Genomic DNA, 20339 nt, shown 5'->3' on the forward strand with positions numbered 1-20339 from the left:
AGTGAAAGAAGACTGAGAGGAAATAGAAGAACTCATAAAGCATCAAGGAAAAAAAAAAACCTGCGAGCCTAGCCGATAAAGAGTGAATGATGAAGAGAGAGAGAGAGCCAAGGGGGCAAGTAGACGATGCTTACCCGATTAGGCAGCTCGCGAGTAACCGCCGACCGGGAAGGTCCTATTGCTTGATTCAGTCATTCGCGTCTCTATTCATTGAATCTCATGGCCAAGCTCCCTGATAGACCTGGTCCGGAGTTCTCTCCGAACCAGTTGCAGGCGTAGCAGATGGTCATGTAAATGGCGTATATGCTCCGAGGTACACAAGCGGGCAATCTCGACGACCGGAGCTCGTCAACCATACGCAATCCGGTATCTTCCACGAGCTTGGGCGGAGTCCAGTTCCACCACCAGGTCGATCATCTTCATCGGAAGAATTCCTCAGGTTGGTCATTCTTATATATCAACTTCCGAGGATTACCCCTCGAACGTTTCTGGAAAACTTGACGGGCCATGGAGGAGGTGCCTTGGAGCAGTTTTCACCTCCTCCATCCTCATAGGGTGATTCGGGCGATAATCCTCCGCTCTTGCGCTTTCTTCGTGGCCCGAGTGTAGAAAGGCCAGGGTGTATTTACAATTTATGCACTATACGTGGAAGTCCTCCTGAGCAATCACACCGTTCTATGGCCCTGATGACACATGCTGATGCACTGACAAGTCCGCTGTCACCAGAACACTGGTGGGGATACTTAAGTAGAGCCATGTTACCGGCGTAGAAAGCTCCCAACTAGGTAACGAGCTCCCCTCCTCCAAGTCACCCCAATACATCAAAAACGGAAATACCCCCGGAGGGCCAACAACATTCACAGGATATGACTTCGGGTATTTGCTAACCGGTGAAGACTAGAAAGAAGAGACGGGCCTGGAAACCAAGCCACCAAATTCGCTCCACACTCCGGGTTCAGCGGAGGCTGTTGTTGGTTTACGCAGACCTTTGTTGCGAGTTGTACACGCCCCTGAGTACACCCAGAAGGATGGATAGACGGACGTCGACCAGCACGAGCTGTTTTCGACAGAAGGTGTCCACCAATCCGTACATGGTACCTTTGTTACTTTATTAATCCCACAGGTGGGTGCGGGAAGCAACGGGCCGAGGATCGGCTTGCCGAGGCACAGTGAAAAGAAAGTGTGGCCCCAGCGCACTTGGGACTTCCGACTCGGAGCCTAGCGCCTGTTTGACACTGAGTGAGGTCGATGGCAGCAGTGAAACATAACTCAGGGGTGCTCACAACCTCGAGACACTAGACAGACATGCGTGGATTGCCACTCGGGCCAGTGCAGCAGTAGAAGTATTATTTGATCAGGTGATGTGCTGCTTATCAGTAACCAGTACAAACGAAGCAAACAGTCTCGGCCAAGTATCTACAGGGTCAGGTACTGCTACTATTGTAGGCAGGTTTCTCAGCAGGTATGTACGTAGTCTGGCGCATAGACCCGCCTGCCGAGAGCAACGATAATAAACTTGCATACCTGGCGAACTTACTATCCACAAAGGGTGTGTCACACGCACAGGTGACCAAGACTCCAGGAGTGCATGAAGACGGGTTGTAGTTCACATGGGTGAAGGCCGCGAGACAGGTATGTATGGTATGGAAATTGTGATGACGTTGACGACTACTGCAGTCAGACCTGACAAGGCACACACAGACACTGCAATGTGATGGTCAAAGGCCATTACTGTCTCATTTCATCATCATGAACAGATCGCTCAGATCAGCCGGAGGTGTCAAAAAGTTTACCATGATTGTTTGTAGCGATCCATACTGAAGTCAAATCGCTTACAGACAGAATGAAAGCTGATCATATATCGGACGAGTACGTAGGTACTGCCGACACCTCTTCTCATCCAGGTCAATAGCAACTGGGTATTAAGCAAAGGCGGGGATGGAGTCTGGAGGAGAAGAGGCCTGAGGCCAGCAGAGAGGAACACCCCACGGGCACATGGGCCTTAGTCAGCTCCCCACAGCGCCAGGGGCTCTGCACCTAACTAATTACGCTTTCTCACATTTCACTTGCCTCTTGCCTCTTGCCTCTCTTGCCACAACATTCCAGTCTACGGGGATCAGTCCTGACTTCTTTTGCAGCCTGTTGACGTTCTACATCACCACGTGTTTTGTTCAACTCAACATAGACAAGGCACGGGAAAACCGGTCTATAGATGCAGCCCCTCTGAGACGAGACAGGTCTGAAAGAACTAATTGACTTGGCCATCGACAATTGCAGGGTTCGACCGGACCCGGGAGTCCCCGAAAATCCCCGATCCTTGGCACGGTGATCACAGTCAATGACAGGCGTGTAAGCGAAGCAAAGTATGCAATTGACTTTGTTCGCTGAACTCGCTGCTAGCGGGAAAGAAAACGAGCAGAAGTTGGAGACTACGGTAGGTAGGCAGGTCTGATAACTCGGCTAAGGTGAACAGCGATAACCGTCCAGCCGAAGCGAGGGTGCGTGAGACAATCAGGGTGGGTGAATTTCACAAGGCCTCATGACCTTTGTTCCGCTGGAATTTTGATCGAGTAAAGGAATTGCCTAAACGGGCCGGAATTGGAGATTTGATCGAGTAACAGCGGTGAGGAGGCAATCACTTGCATTGCAGCAGGAGAGGTCCGATGGCGGATGCCGGAGGCCCCCGACAGCCCGACCCATGGTTCTGACTGGCCCAGAAGATAAGCCGGAAATTCTCTTCACTTTCCCCACGAGGGAATACGTCCCGAAATGGCAACAATGAGGGTGTACAGACGAAGGGGTTGTCCAGTGGAAAAGGCATCCTCTCGTTTGAGGGGAAGGAATAAGGAGAGGAGGTGGACAAATATAACCTCCGGTTATCGATATGGTGATAAGGATAGTTACCGGGGCAGGCACTTGCAGACAAACAGGTCAGGCGTGAAGAAAGAATGGGCGAGAAAGGGAAAAAAAGAAAAAAGACGCTTGGATGGCAAGCCGGTGGATCCGTCAAAGGGGGTGGAGCCAGGTTTTTGTTACTCGATGGGATTATTTGGTTCGATCGCCGTGGGTCTCCAGGGAACAATGGCGGCTTATCTTCTCAAACATTTAAAGCCCTTATCGCAGCCAGCAATTCGTCCTCTCGCCTTCTTCATCCTTATCAAGTCAATTCATCCCTTGCCTTTTGACGCCGGTGGAGCCTTTCCGCATCAGTCTATCGCTTATCTCGTCTTTGCTTCTTTAACTTTTTGTCCGCCCATCCTGGCTTTGATTGCTCTGCTGCTTCATCGTTCTTTGCATCTTTGGCCTCTCTTAGCGCGCAATCCTTCCAATCGATCACCCTCACCATGGAGGCTTCTCAAATCCCATCCATTGCCGTGATCGCCTCGTCGCGCGCCGTCATCTCCGGGCGTTTGACATCAGCCACCATTGTCATCTCTCGCACTACCGGCAAGATCACGGCCGTCTTTGATTCGGTGATCCCGGCTTCTGATTTCCCTGCTGGCACCCCCTATACTGATTATTCCCCCCACGTTCTGCTCCCCGGTCTGGTTGACGCCCATGTCCACCTGAACGAGCCGGGCCGCACCGAATGGGAGGGCTTCTATACCGGCACCCAGGCGGCTGCCTTTGGCGGTGTCACCACGGTCATCGACATGCCCCTGAATGCCATTCCTCCTACCACCACGGTGGCCAACTTCAAGGAGAAACTCCGTGCTGCCCAAGGGAAGTGCTGGGTTGATGTTGGCTTCTATGGCGGCATCATCCCCGGAAATGCCGGTGACTTGAAGGCCCTCGTCCAAGAGGGCGTCCGTGGTTTCAAGGGCTTCCTCATTGACAGTGGGGTAAGTCTCAGTTGTCTCTTTCTAGAGGATGTAGGTGTGCTGATATATGGCTCTAGGTCGACGAATTCCCTGCCGTGTCTTCCGAAGACATCCGTAAGGCCATGGCTGAGCTAGCGGATGAGCCCACGACACTCATGTTCCACGCCGAGATGCTGCCGCCCTCCACTGATTCCGAGGAGAAGGACCAGGCTCTCGAAGGTCCCGCAGAGGCGTACTCGACTTTCCTCGCATCCCGTCCGTCGGCGTTTGAGACCTGTGCCGTAGAGGAGATCATTAACCTGTCTCAGGTGGCCCCCAAACTCCCTCTTCACATTGTTCATTTGTCTGCCATGGAAGCTATTCCTCTGTTGCGCAAAGCCCGCGCTGATGGCGTTCCTATCACTGCGGAAACCTGCTTCCACTACCTGTCCTTGGCGGCTGAGGAGATCCGGGATGGAGACACCCGCCACAAGTGTTGCCCACCCATCCGTTCCCAGTCGAATCAGGACGCTCTGTGGGATGAGTTGGAGCGCCATGCGGAAGATGGTGTGATCCAGACGGTCGTCTCGGACCACTCCCCCTGCACCCCTGATCTTAAGCTCCTGCCATCCCACGTCCCTGGCTGCTGCCCATCAGACGGCGACAGCACTCAAGTTGACAATGAGGGTAGCTTCCTTTCCGCCTGGGGCGGTATCTCATCAGTTGGCCTCGGCCTTCCCATCCTGTGGACGGAGCTTAGCCGTCGCAAGGCCCTGAAGGCAGCAGACGAAACTACGACCCAACAGGCTCTGCAGGACGTTGTACGACTCTGCTGCACGAACACTGCCGTCCAGGTTGGCCTACAGCACCAGAAGGGTGACCTCGTCCCCGGCCACGACGCCGACATCTGTGTCTTCGACGACACCGCAGAATGGGTCGTCGAGCCCAGCACCATGCTCTTCCGCAACAAGTGCTCACCCTACCAGGGCCGCAAGCTTCGTGGACTGGTCCGCGAGACCTGGCTGCGTGGCGAGAAGATCTTCAGCCGCGACGATGGCTTCAGCACCAAGACCCCCTCCGGAGGCTTGCTTCTGGAGAAGCGTGCTTGTTAAGACCTCTCACTACTCCCACCTGTCCCGAGTCACTCATCATCACCCTTTAGGACTGTTGACAGCCCATTAAGCGGATGACACGACACCTTCATCATCTCTTTCTGCCCAAGCATCCTCATCATCTCATATTCACGACCTGACATGATACCCGCAACCTGATGATTTACTACTAATGAGCATTCGCAGCATATACATCAGCGCATAGACTAGTATCCCATAAGCGACGGTGTAGACAGACAGCACCTCGATAGACACGAATACATCATCTTACTGAATATTTCTCTTTCCAAACTATATCTGCAGTACAGTAGTATAGCATAGCATCGTGCGAAGTAGTAGTAATGAGTAATAAGTAGCATGTGAACAACAAAATGAATGATCAACAACTTCCCTCGCCACTCGCCTCCAGATCGATGAAGAAGAAATCTTCCAAAACCATCACGATGGATAACTTTGTAAATAAGTTAGTTAGTCAGTATTGCCCCAGAGGTAACGAAATCATGACAGATAGAACTTAGTGTAAATGGTTAGACACCTGATGATCCTTTCGCCTTCACCGCCACCACCCACTACCCGACGAACCCCGCGTCCAACATCCATCCCTTCTTCCTTCCTACTAACGTTACTAGTAGTACTTACTTGCCTGCCCCGCACGTGCACGCGCCCTTTTCTCGGACCTCGGAGTTATTCTCACGGACCAGGATTATTCCACTGCAACTTAGTTATGATTATCAACATCTACTAGTTAACTAATCATTTAATTACTTAGTTAGTTGATTAGTTACTTGGGGAGTTTTCTTCCCGGTGAAACTTCAACTCCTCTTCTTTTTTTTTTTTCTTTTATGACTGCGGTTGTTCATCTCAGGATAATAACAATTAGTACCCTTTCAGCTGGGTTTATTGGGAGTGGGTGCGAATACTGATAAAACTATTCCCGTCCCGAATTATTCTAAGGGATAAAGGGAGTTAGATGAAAAATGAAAGGAACTCAGTTCATTATTGATTTGGCATCGCCTAGGTCCGAGGGATAGAATAAAGGGCCAAAGCAGGGGGGATTTGAATCATGTTGGAAACAGGCGGTGAAAAAAAACAGACATGATGACAAGAAAGACAAGAACAGAACATGCTTTCGCAAAACGCCGAATAATAAGGCCTACGCCATGCTACGGAAATCCCGCTCAAAGAAGAAGCCGACAGAGAGTTAACTAACATGGACATGAAAAGAGATTTTGTTGGTTTGTGCTGATGATTGATGGGTTCATAGGTTGCAAGAGGTGGTGGTTCTCGTCCATCCTCGGCTGAAAGCCAAGAAGACTATTTCGTCTTCTTCACCTCCTCTACCGCGATGTCCCCGCTGTGAGCGCTGGTGGAACCGTCAAGCGAAACCACATCTTCGTCGGGGTCGATTTCGTTCCGGACACGTTGACGACCGCGCTCTTGCATCGAGACATGAATCCGGCGGTTGACTTCTCCAAGATCGTCCTTGGATTTGATGGAGAGGGGCTTGAGGAGTGTGTCGTACAGGAATCCCGCGCTTCGGGATCGGCTCCGGCTGGTTCGGTCTTTGCTGCGGTTGCGACTTTCGGGCTCGCTGGGGGGCATGCTCTTGAGACGGGATTGGTAGGTGTCGTCCTCCGGGTGTTCGTGTGAGATAAGCTTCTCCGATTCGAAGTCAGGGAAGATCTCGGGGGCGAAGGTGTCGATTACGTCGACTACTCGTGCGGAAAGGGCCTGGCGTTCAGCGCGGAGTTTGGCGAGCGAATTGGCGGATCTTGGGTCGAGGGCCCGCAGAAGAGGAGGTAGGGATTTCAGAACGTCGATACCTATTTCACCGATACGGAGACCCGCGAATGAGACAGAGATCATGAGGCCAAAGAAGAAGATCGAGAAAAGCGCAAGGGGGATCGAGTCGGAGATGTAAGTCCTGGCGTTCAGCCACCACGGCGCTACAGACGCGTAGTATCCGTCATGGCGGCAGTAATGGAGCCAGATCGTCACAATTACGGTATACCAGGTATAGAGGGCTGGTGCCAATCCCATGGCGACCAGGATCTTCCACGTTCCAACGACGTCGCGACCCTCGAGCTTGACCACGGAACCGGCAAGGGCCTTGCGCTGCTTCTTGACCGAAACAACCTTGGCCGTCACGAAGACAGGCCAGAAAAGTGCCACCGATGGCAAGGTTCCGATCGCAAGCGTAAGCAACTCTCCCACGCGGTATAACAAGGTACCAAAGACAAGCCACCACGGCCGATGCGTCACGTCACCCCATTCAACCTGGTGATCCCGAATTCCGAGGGCCCGGAGACGGCGGTTATAGTCGGAGATGGCCTTCTTCAACTGGAGCACCTTGGGTTCATCTTTGAATTGGGTGTAGCCTTTGAGAAGTCGGCGGTTCAGTTCGATCACAACGGGCAGAGGGAGCTTCATTCGCAAGGGCTTATACAGTCGTCGGGTGGCTTGGATGACCATCAGGGTCTCGTGGTCGGGCGCTTGCTGGGTTACTGCAGTGAGTGCTTCCGTGATTGTCTCCAACAGAGATCCCACAGCATTCCGCTTCGAATTTCCACCAGCCTTGAAGGCTTCAATTTGATCCGGGTGAACTTGCACAGGGTTACCGAACTCAACGACGGCACGAGAACGGAACTTGTTCGGATGGAAGTAGTTCATGCCGCATGGGATAATGGAGAGACCGCAGTTGGGATCCTGCGCGAGCGTTCCGAGGGCGATAATGGCGACACCGGCTTTTAAGGGCAACAGACTGGGACGATCATGACTTCCGCCTTCCGGGAAGATACCGATACAACCACCTGCGACGAGCTCGGAATACACGGAGGCGAACATCTTGCTCTGGTCAATGTGAGGAGCAGCCTTAAATGGGGTACCCTTGCGCAATGGCTCGTAAAGGGGATGATCCTTCTCGAACTTCTTAAATGGCTTCCGCAGACGAATTTCCTCGGGTCCTAAGATCTCCTCAATCGCCTGTTGTTCCGGACTCGTTTTGCCCACACGCGGGAGAATGATGGCGCCGCCCACCATAAACTGATCGGAAGTGAAGTCGGTTCCCCTGCCACGGACCAGGGTCGGATCGTTGTCAGGATCGGGGAGGTAAATTTCACCCTTGGCGGGTTTGACATGGTCCATCGATCGCACGACGGGGAGAGCGCCCATGCACCCGGCCATGGTGCCGATGTACGGCTCGCGCATGGACTTCTCTGCGATCAAAAACGAGGTTCTGCGACCGGCATAGTGTTTCAAGATGCGCATCAACAGAATAGAATCTACAAACTGATTTGCATGAGGGGCGGCGACGATGATGACAGGGCCGCGTTTGGGAATCCGCCATGCGCCGCGCGAGTAGACCTCGCGGAAGAAGATGTCCAGACAGAGAGTAAAAATCCACACTCCGAGGTCGTACAACCACGGGATCATAAATCTGCGCGCCATGACTTGCGTCTGTAATTTGACACTAATGCTAGATAGTGGTGCACAACAGGGAATCAAGAGCAGTATAGAAGAATAAAATCGAAAGGGGAGAGGATTAGATGAGATGATATGTGTTGATCTCAACTCATGACCGCGGGAAATTTAATTGCCAGTGACGTTGAGGCAACAGGCGGAGTTTCTTAAGGCGGACAGCAGAAACAACGGCAGCAGCAAAGCGCGTTAAAAAGGGAACAAAAAAAGCCGGGGAAGAGGCAGAGCAATAAGAACCGTCTGTTTGTTCTTTCGCAGGGGTTCTCCGCCTGAGGGAGGTTGATTTCCCTTGATCCGTGGCTCAAAGGAGGAGGTGTTACCGCAGCTTGCCAGATAATTATGTCGCAATACTCCAGCTTCACCGGCAAAGAAGCTTCGCGAAAAAGAAGAAAATGTTTTAAAAGGAAAACCAGTGAGCGAAGAATGATGATGTTCGGTGTTCCACCCAGACTAGACTAGGCCTATGCCGGAGAAACCAAAACGGGTCTGAGCTAAACAATTTGGGAGAGTTACTCCGGTGCAGTATCGCCGGAGTAGGAGAGGTCTATTGCCAACTGTTGGGATCTCAACAGAACAGTTGGGAATAAATCGATAGGGTGCAGCTGGTTCGATAGGTAACTGACAAGTAGACCAGGATGATGTGCGAGAGTTCCAGAGCTTCGGCAAGTGAAATGCCAATCATAGCATCGGGCTTGCTGGTCGATGAATCATGGTGCGCGCGGGGTTCTCGGATGGGCGCGTGGCGGTCACGTGCCACTCTCGCCGTTGCGGGTAACCGGACTTGGACTAGCGTGTCGTTGGCCCATGTGGTTACGGTATGGTACTCTGTTGCGGTAAGTTACCCCGCAGAGTTGGTAGTTTGGATGTTATCAGTTGAAATGAAGTTGGGAGCTCATCAGTTCAACTTATAAGGCTCCTTGTGGAACGGGTCCAATCATGAAAGTCACTGAAATCACTGTTTGACGACGGCATAAGAAAGTGCTCGTGGGAGTACGGGGGAAGTACTGGTCCTTACGCTGACTATACTGGATGCCGCCATGAACAGCTTCAGTCTCGTCGCATGGCTAGTGGATTGCCCACAGCAAACAGCTCCAGATCCGATCGGAACCTGGGGAATGGCTAGGTATCGGTCGCCATGACCAAACACAGCGACTCCATTTGTCAGAAGTCAGACTGATTCTTCCATCCGATGGTAGAGAAGCGGGTGGTGGGGACTCTCAAGTGGGGAAGAATGGGGGGTTACTTGGCGGACTTGAAATGAAATGCAGCCGATAATGTTGTCAACAAGGCGAAGTTGAAATCCAAAGCATATCAAAATGAGAAGGATGGAAGCATGAGAGATGGAAGAGTAAGAGACGCATCCCCGCATAGAGGGCCGGATTCTCCGCAATTTTCCCACTCTGATTGGAGTGGGGGATGCAAGGCGCGCGAGTCAGCCGCGAAGGACAACAAACAGGTCGATCTCACGTAGTAATAACTATAGCCTTTCCCACTTGCACAGTCTCGCGACGAACTAGTATAAAAAGGTGCGGCTGATTAGAATAGACGGACACCCAGTATTAGACCCATAGACAGACAGACATCTTGCAAGTGCAACAAACAGCATGTCGCCCATCAAGGAGGAAATCCACTGCGACGACGATGTGCCCATTCTGATCGTTGGGGCCGGCCCATGTGGCTTACTCCTTGCGTATTTGCTTGCCCAACTTGGAGGTATGGGACCATTACTCGACAATATAGGAAACTGATCACGGGAGAAGAGAGTCCCGTTCTGGATAGAATCGCTGACTGTCTTATACTTGTCTTCTAGTCCGATCTCTGCTATGTGAACGTTACCCCACCAGACTGCAAGCGCCAAAAGCACATGCACTATCGCCCAGGACACTTGAACTATGTCGGCAATACGGCCTGGATGTGAACGAGATTCGCAGCATTGGTACCAAACGCGGAGAGGCGTTCTGGGTCAATTTCATTACAAGTTTGAGTGGTAGGCAGGTCGGAAGGCTTCCGTATGAGCGCATGGATCCCGCAGTTCTCGAAAGCACACCCACGGTATGACAACTATACGAAGACCTCAAAGCCCGAAATACATGCTCATGTTAAGAGATAGATGATTCATAACATCCCACAGCCAGAATTTGAGGAGCTGGTGGCTAAGCGGTTATCCAAGAACAATCTGGTGGAGATACGCAAGAATCATTCCTTTGTTAGACTAACTGATGTAAGTTTCATGGTGGATCGTAAAACCAATCTAGAGCTGTTACTGATAGGATAAAGCGCGGTGACTATGTCTTAGCCACCATCGAAGATCGCGCAACCCAACAAGAATATACTGTGAAGTGCAGCCATCTTGTGGCATGCGACGGAGCAAAGAGTGCGGTCCGGAGATGTCTGGGAATAGAGAGCGAGGGCGAGGACTCTTGTATGTGGTACAGCTGACCCAGTCAATACTTTGAGGCTGACCACTACTTAGATGAGACCATGATGACTATCCACATCAATGCTGACCTGCACCCTGTGGTCAAAGAGCGAGTCGGCATGTTACACTGGGTGATGGACCCAGAAGTATCCGGTTTCATTATTGGGTACGACCTGGGAGGGAACCAAGTCTTGATCTGTAATTTCGATGTGAGTCTCCTTGATTGCTTGTTTAATTCGAGAAACAGCCACAAACTAACTCCGTGTAGGCTGAAAAGCACCCAGTCAACTCATGGGACGAAGCGTTTTGTCGCAAAGTCGTTGACGCAGCTATTGGTGCAAAGATCCCATACGATGTATTGAGTTATCGACCATGGATATTGAGTAGGAAGGTCGCCCTTGCATACCGAGCAAACCGTGTATTGCTGTCAGTAGTATCGCATCCCAGTCTCCACTTGGTACGTGCTAACACAGTCACACAGAGCCGGAGATGCTGCGCATTCTTTCCCACCTACTGGGGGATTGGGACTGAACAGCGGTCTAGGGGATGTCCATAACCTCGCATACAAGCTCGCAGCAGTGCATCATGGATGGGGCGGCGACAAGCTTCTGGACAGCTATGAAGCTGATCGGCGGCCAGTTGCCTGGGATAACGCTGAGCAGAGCGTCAAGAACGGCAAACAGATATTTGGTCTCTTGAAAGCGCTCGGCACTACCGATCCTGATGTTCAAGTTGCGAGACAGAATCTATATCGCAACATTGAAGACGCACAAATGATGAAGGAGATCAACAAAGGCATTGAAGGCCAGCGTGAGCACTTTGACAACCTTGGTCTTCATGTGGGCTATGTCTACGGTAACCACAAGCGCCCAGACTGTGCCTCAACATACGAACCCGTTTGCATTCCTGGAGCCCGCTTACCGCACGCGTGGATCGAGTTATTGACCCCAGACCAGATACGGCTCCCCCCCATTGATTGTTCTTATGTATCTGAGTTTCTTCCCGAGGAGCTAAAACTGAAACAGTTCTCCACGCTAGATTTGTGTGCATTTGACGCCTTCACACTCATTGTGGACATAAGATCAGCCGATCATTGGGGAAAGATCCTCGAAGAAGTGAAACGGCAACTCCCCGGCAAGTGTAGTGGGCTAAAACTCGAGATGATGACCAGGGGGGCAAACTTTGACTTTCAGGCCGGGGGTGGCGAAAAGTGGATGGCGCTGACGAGATTAGCGGAGGGCCAGGCAATTCTAGTCCGTCCCGACCAGCACATCTTAGCGCGCTTTGAATATCCGGGGGAATCTAGTGGGGTACTGGGGGAATTGAGGGCGCATCTGGCGTGGGATGAGGGTATAGGTGGTTCGGGGTAGATGGACCAACGGACAGACGGAGTTTTGCAGAGCCGTCGGGATATCCGGGAGGGTGGGCTGATGTACGTCTTGGAATGAGGGACAATGTGGTTTTAGATAGTAGATAGGACATTTTCACTCTGCAGAGACGTCTAGTATATCCGACGGGTATAAAAACGATAACCATTCGCATTGATCGCCCATATAGTAGATGTGAGTAAAGAGGGAAGACCGGCAATGGCGAGGCAAAGTGTGGAGGAAAGCAGTGTCGGATAAGAAAACAGCCGCTCTCCACCACCCACGGTGGGGATTCGTGTGGAGAGAGCGTGGGGAGTGACGCCACGGGGAAAAAGACTCCCAAGAAGTACGGAAAGCATATGCCGATCGCAGTCTCACTACACGTTCAGCTATAATAACTACGCGTCGCTGCCTGCTTCCTATTACCCCTCCCCCTCATTGTCTCTCTTTTTCTCAATCTCCCCGTTCTTTCCTCTCCCTGCAACACTGGCTCATCCGCCTTCTGCCTTGTTGCAATCCGCCCATCATGTCCCACTCCGCCGCTGAATTGCAAAAGCCTACGGGCGAGTACCGTCAATACTTGCCCGACCTGAGTCTGAAGCGCTTCCAGGTGATGCGCACTCAGGATGCCCATGAATATGCCCATGATTTCAAGACGCTGAAGAACCCCCCGTGGCTGCATGCGCTGTATATGCACTGGGTTGATCTGCTGCAGGAACCCTTCAAGGGTGTAACCACCGATGGTAGGTTCTTTTCCTCCGCCACATTCACTCCGCACCGCCGCTTCGAAGGGCCAATGCTAATCAATTGCCAAAGGAAATGTTCGCCCTGGCTTGTTCACGCTCCAGGATGAAGATGTGCCCGTTGGCGACATTGTTGAGTCCGTTCAGAACGTCCTGTCTCTTGCCGACGACAAGCAGCGCCAGGCGCTGTCCTATCACATTGACTCTCCCGAATGGAGGACCTGGTCAAACCCCGAATTCCTTTTGGCCCACAAGGGTCTGCGCCTCGACGAGATTGACAACAAGCTGCGCGATGCCATCATGAACGTCCTGAAGACCACCCTGTCGCCCGAGGGCTACGACAAGGCCGTCAAGGCCATGCGCATCAACCACTTCCTCGGCGAGCTGGTGGAATCTCCCAAGGTGATGAACGAGTTCTCCTACAACTTTGTCCTTTTCGGTCGTCCCTCGACCACTCGGCCATGGGGCTGGTCCTTCTATGGCCACCACCTTTGCCTCAACATCTTCCTGTACAAGAACCAGATCGTCGCCTCCCCGTGGTTCACCGGCGCCGAGCCCAACGAGATCGACGATGGCCCGTACTCGGGTACTCGCATCATGCAGATCGAAGAAGAGCTCGGCCTCCGACTGATGCAATCCCTCACCCCTGACCTTCAGCAGAAGGCCCGCGTATTCGAACAGATGCACGACCCCGCCATGCCCCCCGGCCGCTGGAACCGCGATGACCAGCGCCACCTGTGCGGAGCTTACCGGGATAACCGTGTTGTCCCTAACGAGGGTATCACCGTCGAGGGATTCACCGAGGAACAGAAGAAATTCATGTACGGTATTTTCGAACAATACCTGCTATACCTCCCCGCCCGGGCCCGTCAGATGAAGCTGGACCAGATCCGCCAATATGAGTCGGAGACGTACTTCTGCTGGATCGGTGGATACGGCGACAGCGACCCCTTCTACTACCGCCTGCAGAGCCCCGTGGTCCTGGTCGAGTTCGACCACCACTCCGGTGTCTTCCTCAACAACGAGGAGCCCAAGAAGTTCCACATTCACACCTTGTTGCGTACGCCGAATGCCGGAGATTACGGACAGGCTTTACGGGCTCAGATTCCCGCTGTGGAGGGACTTAATGGGAAGGAGATTGTGTGGGAGAAATCCGCTTTGTAAAGGCAGGAGACGTGTCAATATATGATGATGTTATGTGAATAGAGTGTTATATAGCGTACATACATATGGAATCCATGATATCCTCCAGGATGGCTATGAGGCTGTCACCATCCTGACAAACCATTTCTCGATCTTTGAAATCTAGTTATTGTCCTTTAGGCTCAAAGCTGCTCCAAAGAAGTAACTCGGACCAATGGATCAATTGGATCCATTCATCGGCATAGTTATTAAGAGGATAATAGCCGATGTCGGGGCTCAGAAAGGGATCGGATCAGCGGAGGAATGCAGATGGGTCAGGAAATAGCCTGTCTTCTTATAGGGACAGACTTATCCCGCACGGTCCTCATTCGCCCTATTTGTTTCTTAGCTCTTTACTTCTTATAAGACAGGGCATGAGGTAATGGCCTCTATCTAGGATATCTGCTGTTGTCCATACACGGAATGCAATCATACAGAGAAGTCCTACCGACATGTTGCCATAATGTTCCTGTGAAGTTATTCGAATTGTTGAGTTATGAAAATTTCGTGAGTTTGGAGGAAACAGTGCTAGTCAGTAAGTAGTTGACTGTATAATGTGTATGTGTATAGTGTCAACTACTACTTAGGAATATGTGATATTAGCGTGGTGGCTATATTTCGTCTTGTGGGTCCTTGGCAACTCCGGTAGTATGATTTTCTGCTTTCATCCTATTTCATGCTAGTTAGTACTAGTATAACGAACTTGTCATAGTATGGGTACCACTATATGAGCGGGCATATTTGTGGTTTTTGGTTAGTATGTTAATCTGGCTTCTGAGGAGGTTACTTGATGGTTTTCGAGCTATTTGGTGTCTCTTGCTAGGCATAGCCACAGTCTATTGCGACTCTACTGCAGAGTATATCCTTCTTGTCTCAGGTGCCCTACTGATCCTAAACCGAGTTCAACTCGCTGAATTACATCCAATTCTACCAGACTTTTGTCCCGGAGATGACATCTCCCGGATCTAAGGATAAAACCAATTAATATCCTGCATTATAATGCATAAGTTGCAAGGATGTCCAGTAACGTGACCAACAACAACTCCCGAAAGCGACATCTTGCTTTATCATGTTCGCTAAACCGTAAATCCTTCTCGAACTGGATCCTCCCAGCGCAATGCAGACAAGCGAGCAAGCAATCAAGCGCAGGCAGGCTAGGCACTCTCGGCTCCGAATTGGGCCATCCACCTACTGACCCTGCTGCTTCAGTGGCCTGTCACTCGTTTCCATGTCTGGCTGTCTCGTCAATCCTGGGCAATTCCACTTAACCTTCAGAAACCGATTTGCTTTCCTGGAAGAGTGCTCCACTGACTACCCCCTTCAATTTTAGCCTTCCAAAAATGGTACTCATAAACACTTAGCTTCATTTCCAGCATCTACAGCTCGATGTACCCTGTACGCAAGTATCCCGACATAGGTTGGGACCTTCATGATGTCGCTGCGGTTCGGGCTTCCCCCAAACTCAATCGGCGGTGGCACACTCGGTCACGCCGATGACCTCAAAGACCTTCCAATCATCAGCTGGACTACTACAGGGATGAGGTGGCTGAGTGTTGAGCGGACGCGTGTATTGTGCACTGTCTGACCGATCCACTTCGTTTATACGTATACGAGGGAGCTTTCATTGTTCCTGTGAGAATTCAAGCCCCGCAGCTTGCGAGTGGGCGAGACAAGGCAATCGAGCTACAAACAGGATTGCTATGCCCAGCTGAAGTCCCACTCCCCATCGGGATGAACACACACACCATTGAAACTTATGCATCAGGCCATGTCTTCGGCAGTGATTGTCATTATCCTTGCGCAATAATCGTTTCAAAGTGATCAAGCTGCACAATGATCGGGCGCGGCTTGTTCCTTGCCAACTTCTATGGCGATAAATGAAGGCTTTCGCATAGTATCATCCTGTCAACCTCGTGGACCGGATTGTTTACCCGTCGGCCGGATTTGAATACCGACTCGATGACATGACACGTCGACATCTGTCCCCAAATGGTCTTCCGCGGATCAGTTTGCGAATATAGTATGTGCGTGTCGGAAAGGGCCGCCCCATCCAGCCGTGTCAGGCATGGCGCCATCCACCCAGGACCTATGAGCGCTGCAGATGAGGCTTGGAGCTGACGAGTCCTCGACGGATTGACCGCACTGGAGAAAGTAAAGATAACCGGGGAGGAGGAGCATCAGTAAGGCAGCGCCAAATAAGAAGGAGAGATCGGGTTATCACCAGCAGCGGCTCGACCCGCTAGTCGGCTCCAACCGCCTGGCGGATCTGGCTTCTGGGCGCTTCGATCCGAAAAGGACCCCATCCCACTACACTTTTTCCTCGCTACTGGCTCATGATCGCTCCCATGGCCTCAAAAGCGGTCCGGACTATATCCCTTGAGGGCCATGAAATCGTATCGATGTTGGGAGGCTAGCAAGAATATAATTTGAAGGCCTCCGATGTCGCCGCCGTGGTATAAACTCGGCATCCCTTTCTATGGGCTCTTGCATTATTTGCCTCCCATACTACTAGTAGTTCCATTCTTCTTTCCTTCTTGAACCGTTCCTCCTTCCTTCCTGAACCGTTCTTCCTTCCCCTCTAAGCATCCTTTAAATCCCCTGCTAACCCCACTTTAATGGGTAGCGGGATACAGAATCTTTCTAGAAAAGATGGGCGAACTTCAGCACTATCCGGCCGATACACCCAACGTCCCCTTCGCACAACGCCCGATCATCATTCTGGGTGCGGGCATTATTGGCTGTGCTGCAGCGCGACAGCTTCTACAGGACGGCTTTCCAGTCATCTTGGTTGCGGAGTATCTACCTGGTGATCAAGATTTCCGCTATGCATCCGCATGGGCTGGGGCGGCATGGCATCCAGCGGGCGGAATTTGTTCGGAATGGCGATATCTTCAAGCCATCAGTCATCGCCACCTGCTGAAAATGGCACAAGAAGAACCCGAATCTGGAGTCAGCATTGTCGATGCCCTGGAGTATGTCGAACGACCCCCCGCTGAAAATTCGTCGGCATGGGGAAGGACTCTGGCTGCCAAGGTAAGACAGCTCGCATAAGCAGTAACAGACACAGTTCGGGGGTTGACACAAGACCTAGTGGCGTGACTTACAACCGGGTGAATATCCATCAGAGTTCAGCTGTGGATGGTCGTACGAGACTCTCGTCACCGATCCCACCATCCACATGCCGTATCTGGGAAAGAAGATCACTGCTCTGGGCGGCCAATTCATTCGCAAGCGGGTAGAGTCTCTTGAAGACCTCTATCACATGTTCCCCGAGTCAAGTATATTCATCAACGCCAGCGGAATCGGAAGTCAGACTCTCAAGGATGTCCGAGACGACCAATGCTTCCCGGAACGGGGGCAGAACGTGTTCTACAAGACGGAAAATTGTCGCACAATGTACTTCCGGAACGGCCAAGAATACACCTACGTGATCCCTCGACCCATGTCACATGGTGTCATTTTAGGAGGCGTCAAACAAGCTGACAACCTGTAAGGCCTGATCAGGAGCACCTAAGCAGCTACACCTCTGGGGACAACGAATACTAATTCTATAACAGATCCTCCGAGCCAGACATGGAAATCGCCCGAGATGAGATCGCACGCGCACACCGTCTTGCGCCCGAAATCGTTCCCGAGAACCCACCTGAAGACACCCTTAGCTACATCGTCGGCATCCGGCCCTCGAGGAAGGGTGGCTTCCGCTTAGACTCGGAACAGCACGAAAACCGGTACATCCTCTCAGCCTATGGATTCGGCGGAGGCGGCTATGCCTTCTCGTACGGAGTCGCCGATGCACTGTGCAAGATGGTGGAAAAGGTGGAGCGAGAGAATGTGATCTGATCTGATCCTTGTGATCGAGGGTGCTGATACCTTCATGGGAAGAATGCTGGCCATTCAGCCCCGTGGATGTGACGTTCACGTTGACGTTTAGTAGATCCATTAATTAGCATTGAGCAGTGTCGTCGCAGCACCCTCAACACTATAATTAATACAATTGATTCGAGTACTTACAACCGAAGGTGGAGAGTTGTCAATTGCACGCAGAAAGCTAGCTACACCAGTAATCAACCATCCATAGTACCAACAATCCTCATTTATGCCTCAGGCAACAATACACACATACATCTCGTACCTGTACCGAAATAACAAATCCTGACAAGACACCCCTCCTTCAACGCTGACAAATCTACCGCCTTGCCAAGCAGATCAGTCAATCTGCATCTTCTGATTGGACCATGATTCTCCACGATCCAGGGAATCAGTAATTAAGCGTGTCAGCAGGGTGCATTAGCGTCTGCCTTGCGCCTTGGTTCTCCGGACGGTGGAGATCGTATCTCCGGAGGGGAAGGGATGGCATAAGAGTTGGTGGTGTAGAGAGTGATGATGTAAGTATGCGTTGTTGTTGTTGTTGTTGTTGTTGTTGTTGTTGTTGTTGTTGTTGTTGTTGTTGTTGTTGTTAGATTGAGTGCTTATGTTCATGTTTATGCTACTATATGTATGTGTGTGCATACGTATGTATTCTATATAAGTTGTGCTACATCAGTTGCTGTAGGAAAATACTAGAACTAGTTTAAGATCATCACTGCACTCATGCATACGTATGTACTACTTACTTACTACTTAAGAGTAGCTAGAGTATGTAGTATGGCTCTATAGGGAAAGGTAAGATAGAGAAGATCATAACCCATTTAGTATATTCAATCTACTTACTCATCACATCATCACTAGTTAACTATCAACACGTCGGCTGCACCCTACAAATACCTAATAATCATCTTCTCCCCCCTCTTCTGCCTCCATCGATTCGTACTCTTCAACAACTCCGGACACCCCCTCAACACCCACGGCCACTTCCTCAGAAACTGCTCCGTGACCTCCCAATTCGCTGGATCCGACGGCTCCCCCCACACCAACAAACTACACGTATCGGAAGCATTATCCCAGAACCCCATAACATCATGACAAAGCTCATCATCATCGAACCGATCAATCATGAGACACAAATTATCCCGGAGGCGCGGCAACGGGAAGAAATCTAACCACGGGTGATGCGGCACCTGCATTTGGATCTTCGTCGGACGGAGACTCACAGGTAGTCTCTTTTCCTGGATTGCCTCTGGCGGGAGGGTGTTGAACAGGGAGAGGGCGTCGTCGTTGTCACACCAGGTGGTGGAATTGCCGAAGCCGAGAACCGTCATGTTGGTCATAAAGGCACGGAAGACGTTTAGTTTGCTGAGCGTGAGGAGGTGGTCCGCGGACGGGGAGCCGCGGAAGTAGCTCTCGTAGGCGACCCGTGCGAAGTGCTCGAATATTCGCCGGATGTTTTCCGGTTTGGAGGCTTCGCTGGTTAGGGTGCGGCGGGTGAGGAGGGTTTGGGAGGATGGGGAGGAGAAGGAGGTTGTTGTTGATGATGATGATGATGATGATGATGGTGGGCTGGTTTGCTCATGCTTGGTGTTGGGGCCTAGTGCTAGTGGTGGGTGTGAGAAGGATGACCGTGTGACCAGGGCATTGTTGTTGCTGTTGCGTTCGGCTTGTTTTCGTTTCCCTGTAGTTGTTTTAGGTTAGATGGGATAGATGATAAATGGGTATTTGGTGGATGTATCTCACGGTATGCTCGCTGGTTCAGCCGGTTCTGTCGTCGTCGACGTTCCTGGCGGTCGCAGAGACCAGCCCAGTCATCTTCAGGGTCCACTTGAGCGGCGGCGGTAGAAGCAGCAGCAGCAGCAGCGGGGGTCACCACGGGGAGTGGCGGTGATGAGGAAGACCGCGTGGCTTTCTCCGTGCTGGTGTCTTGACTAGTCGGCGACCGTAGCAAGTCCGATCCCATGTGAGTGTGTATGACTTGGATGAATTCCTGTACTGGGAGGCCGAGAGATGATGATAGTGACGATGGGGGGAGATGATCGGAGAGGGAATGCCGCTATAACGGAGTAGGAAAGGCAAGTCGAAGTCCCATGAAAAGAGCAGGTCCGCCGGTGCTTTTAAAAGTCCAGCGCTGCGACAGTTTCGAATGGGTTTCGAGGACACTAACCCGAAGGGTAATAGTGGTTGCTCATCATACATCAGGTATGGTTCGGTAAATACTAATGTTACGTTACGCGTTAGGAGAACATCTTCTATAAGTTGGTTAGTACATTCATTCTGTGTCGATAAATAACCTGATTAGAAAGTTGTTGTGAAAGAGGTACCTTCAGCAGGAAATGAAAGATACCCATACTGTACATATCGATTAGAGT

The 20339-nt window shown here is 51.4% G+C and overlaps 6 protein-coding genes across 6 annotated transcripts; 3 read left to right on the plus strand and 3 right to left on the minus strand.

The window, feature by feature from the left end:
• Positions 1-203: 203 nt before the first annotated feature.
• BO83DRAFT_308535 (putative glycerol-3-phosphate acyltransferase Sct1) lies at positions 204-8359 on the minus strand (the record flags this gene model as incomplete). Its single annotated transcript, XM_025527371.1, has 3 exons — positions 204-306; positions 4784-4904; positions 6493-8359. 3 exons carry the CDS (start codon positions 8357-8359, stop codon positions 204-206), a joined length of 2091 nt encoding a protein of 696 aa, XP_025390075.1.
• Positions 8360-9428: 1069 nt separating this feature from the next.
• On the minus strand, positions 9429-9828 carry BO83DRAFT_223140 (uncharacterized protein). The gene has a single exon (XM_025526840.1). The coding sequence runs from the start codon at positions 9756-9758 to the stop codon at positions 9558-9560; it is 201 nt and encodes a 66-aa protein (XP_025390076.1). The 5' UTR covers positions 9759-9828; the 3' UTR covers positions 9429-9557.
• A 165-nt stretch (positions 9829-9993) lies between these two features.
• Positions 9994-12178, plus strand: BO83DRAFT_435790 (3-propionate hydroxylase; the record flags this gene model as incomplete). The annotated part of the gene is made up of 7 exons (XM_025535912.1): positions 9994-10102; positions 10200-10441; positions 10500-10610; positions 10667-10811; positions 10863-11017; positions 11077-11234; positions 11290-12178. 7 exons carry the CDS (start codon positions 9994-9996, stop codon positions 12176-12178), a joined length of 1809 nt encoding a protein of 602 aa, XP_025390077.1.
• A 274-nt stretch (positions 12179-12452) lies between these two features.
• On the plus strand, positions 12453-14203 carry BO83DRAFT_357015 (DUF3500 domain-containing protein). Its single transcript, XM_025529228.1, has 2 exons — positions 12453-12918; positions 12992-14203. The coding sequence occupies exons 1-2, from the start codon at positions 12702-12704 to the stop codon at positions 14080-14082; spliced, it is 1308 nt and encodes a 435-aa protein (XP_025390078.1). The 5' UTR covers positions 12453-12701; the 3' UTR covers positions 14083-14203.
• A 2311-nt stretch (positions 14204-16514) lies between these two features.
• On the plus strand, positions 16515-18164 carry BO83DRAFT_223186 (FAD-dependent oxidoreductase). The gene is made up of 3 exons (XM_025526841.1): positions 16515-17133; positions 17192-17589; positions 17658-18164. Exons 1-3 carry the CDS (start codon positions 16750-16752, stop codon positions 17938-17940), a joined length of 1065 nt encoding a protein of 354 aa, XP_025390079.1. The 5' UTR covers positions 16515-16749; the 3' UTR covers positions 17941-18164.
• A 606-nt stretch (positions 18165-18770) lies between these two features.
• BO83DRAFT_376714 (DUF3425 domain-containing protein) lies at positions 18771-20040 on the minus strand. Its single transcript, XM_025530795.1, has 2 exons — positions 19711-20040; positions 18771-19648 (listed from the first exon to the last, which is right to left on the minus strand). The coding sequence occupies exons 1-2, from the start codon at positions 19928-19930 to the stop codon at positions 18855-18857; spliced, it is 1014 nt and encodes a 337-aa protein (XP_025390080.1). The 5' UTR covers positions 19931-20040; the 3' UTR covers positions 18771-18854.
• Between the last annotated feature and the right edge of the window lie 299 nt (positions 20041-20339).

This window comes from Aspergillus eucalypticola (genome assembly GCF_003184535.1).
Source record: "Aspergillus eucalypticola CBS 122712 chromosome Unknown BO83scaffold_7, whole genome shotgun sequence".
Lineage (NCBI taxonomy): Eukaryota > Fungi > Ascomycota > Eurotiomycetes > Eurotiales > Aspergillaceae > Aspergillus > Aspergillus eucalypticola.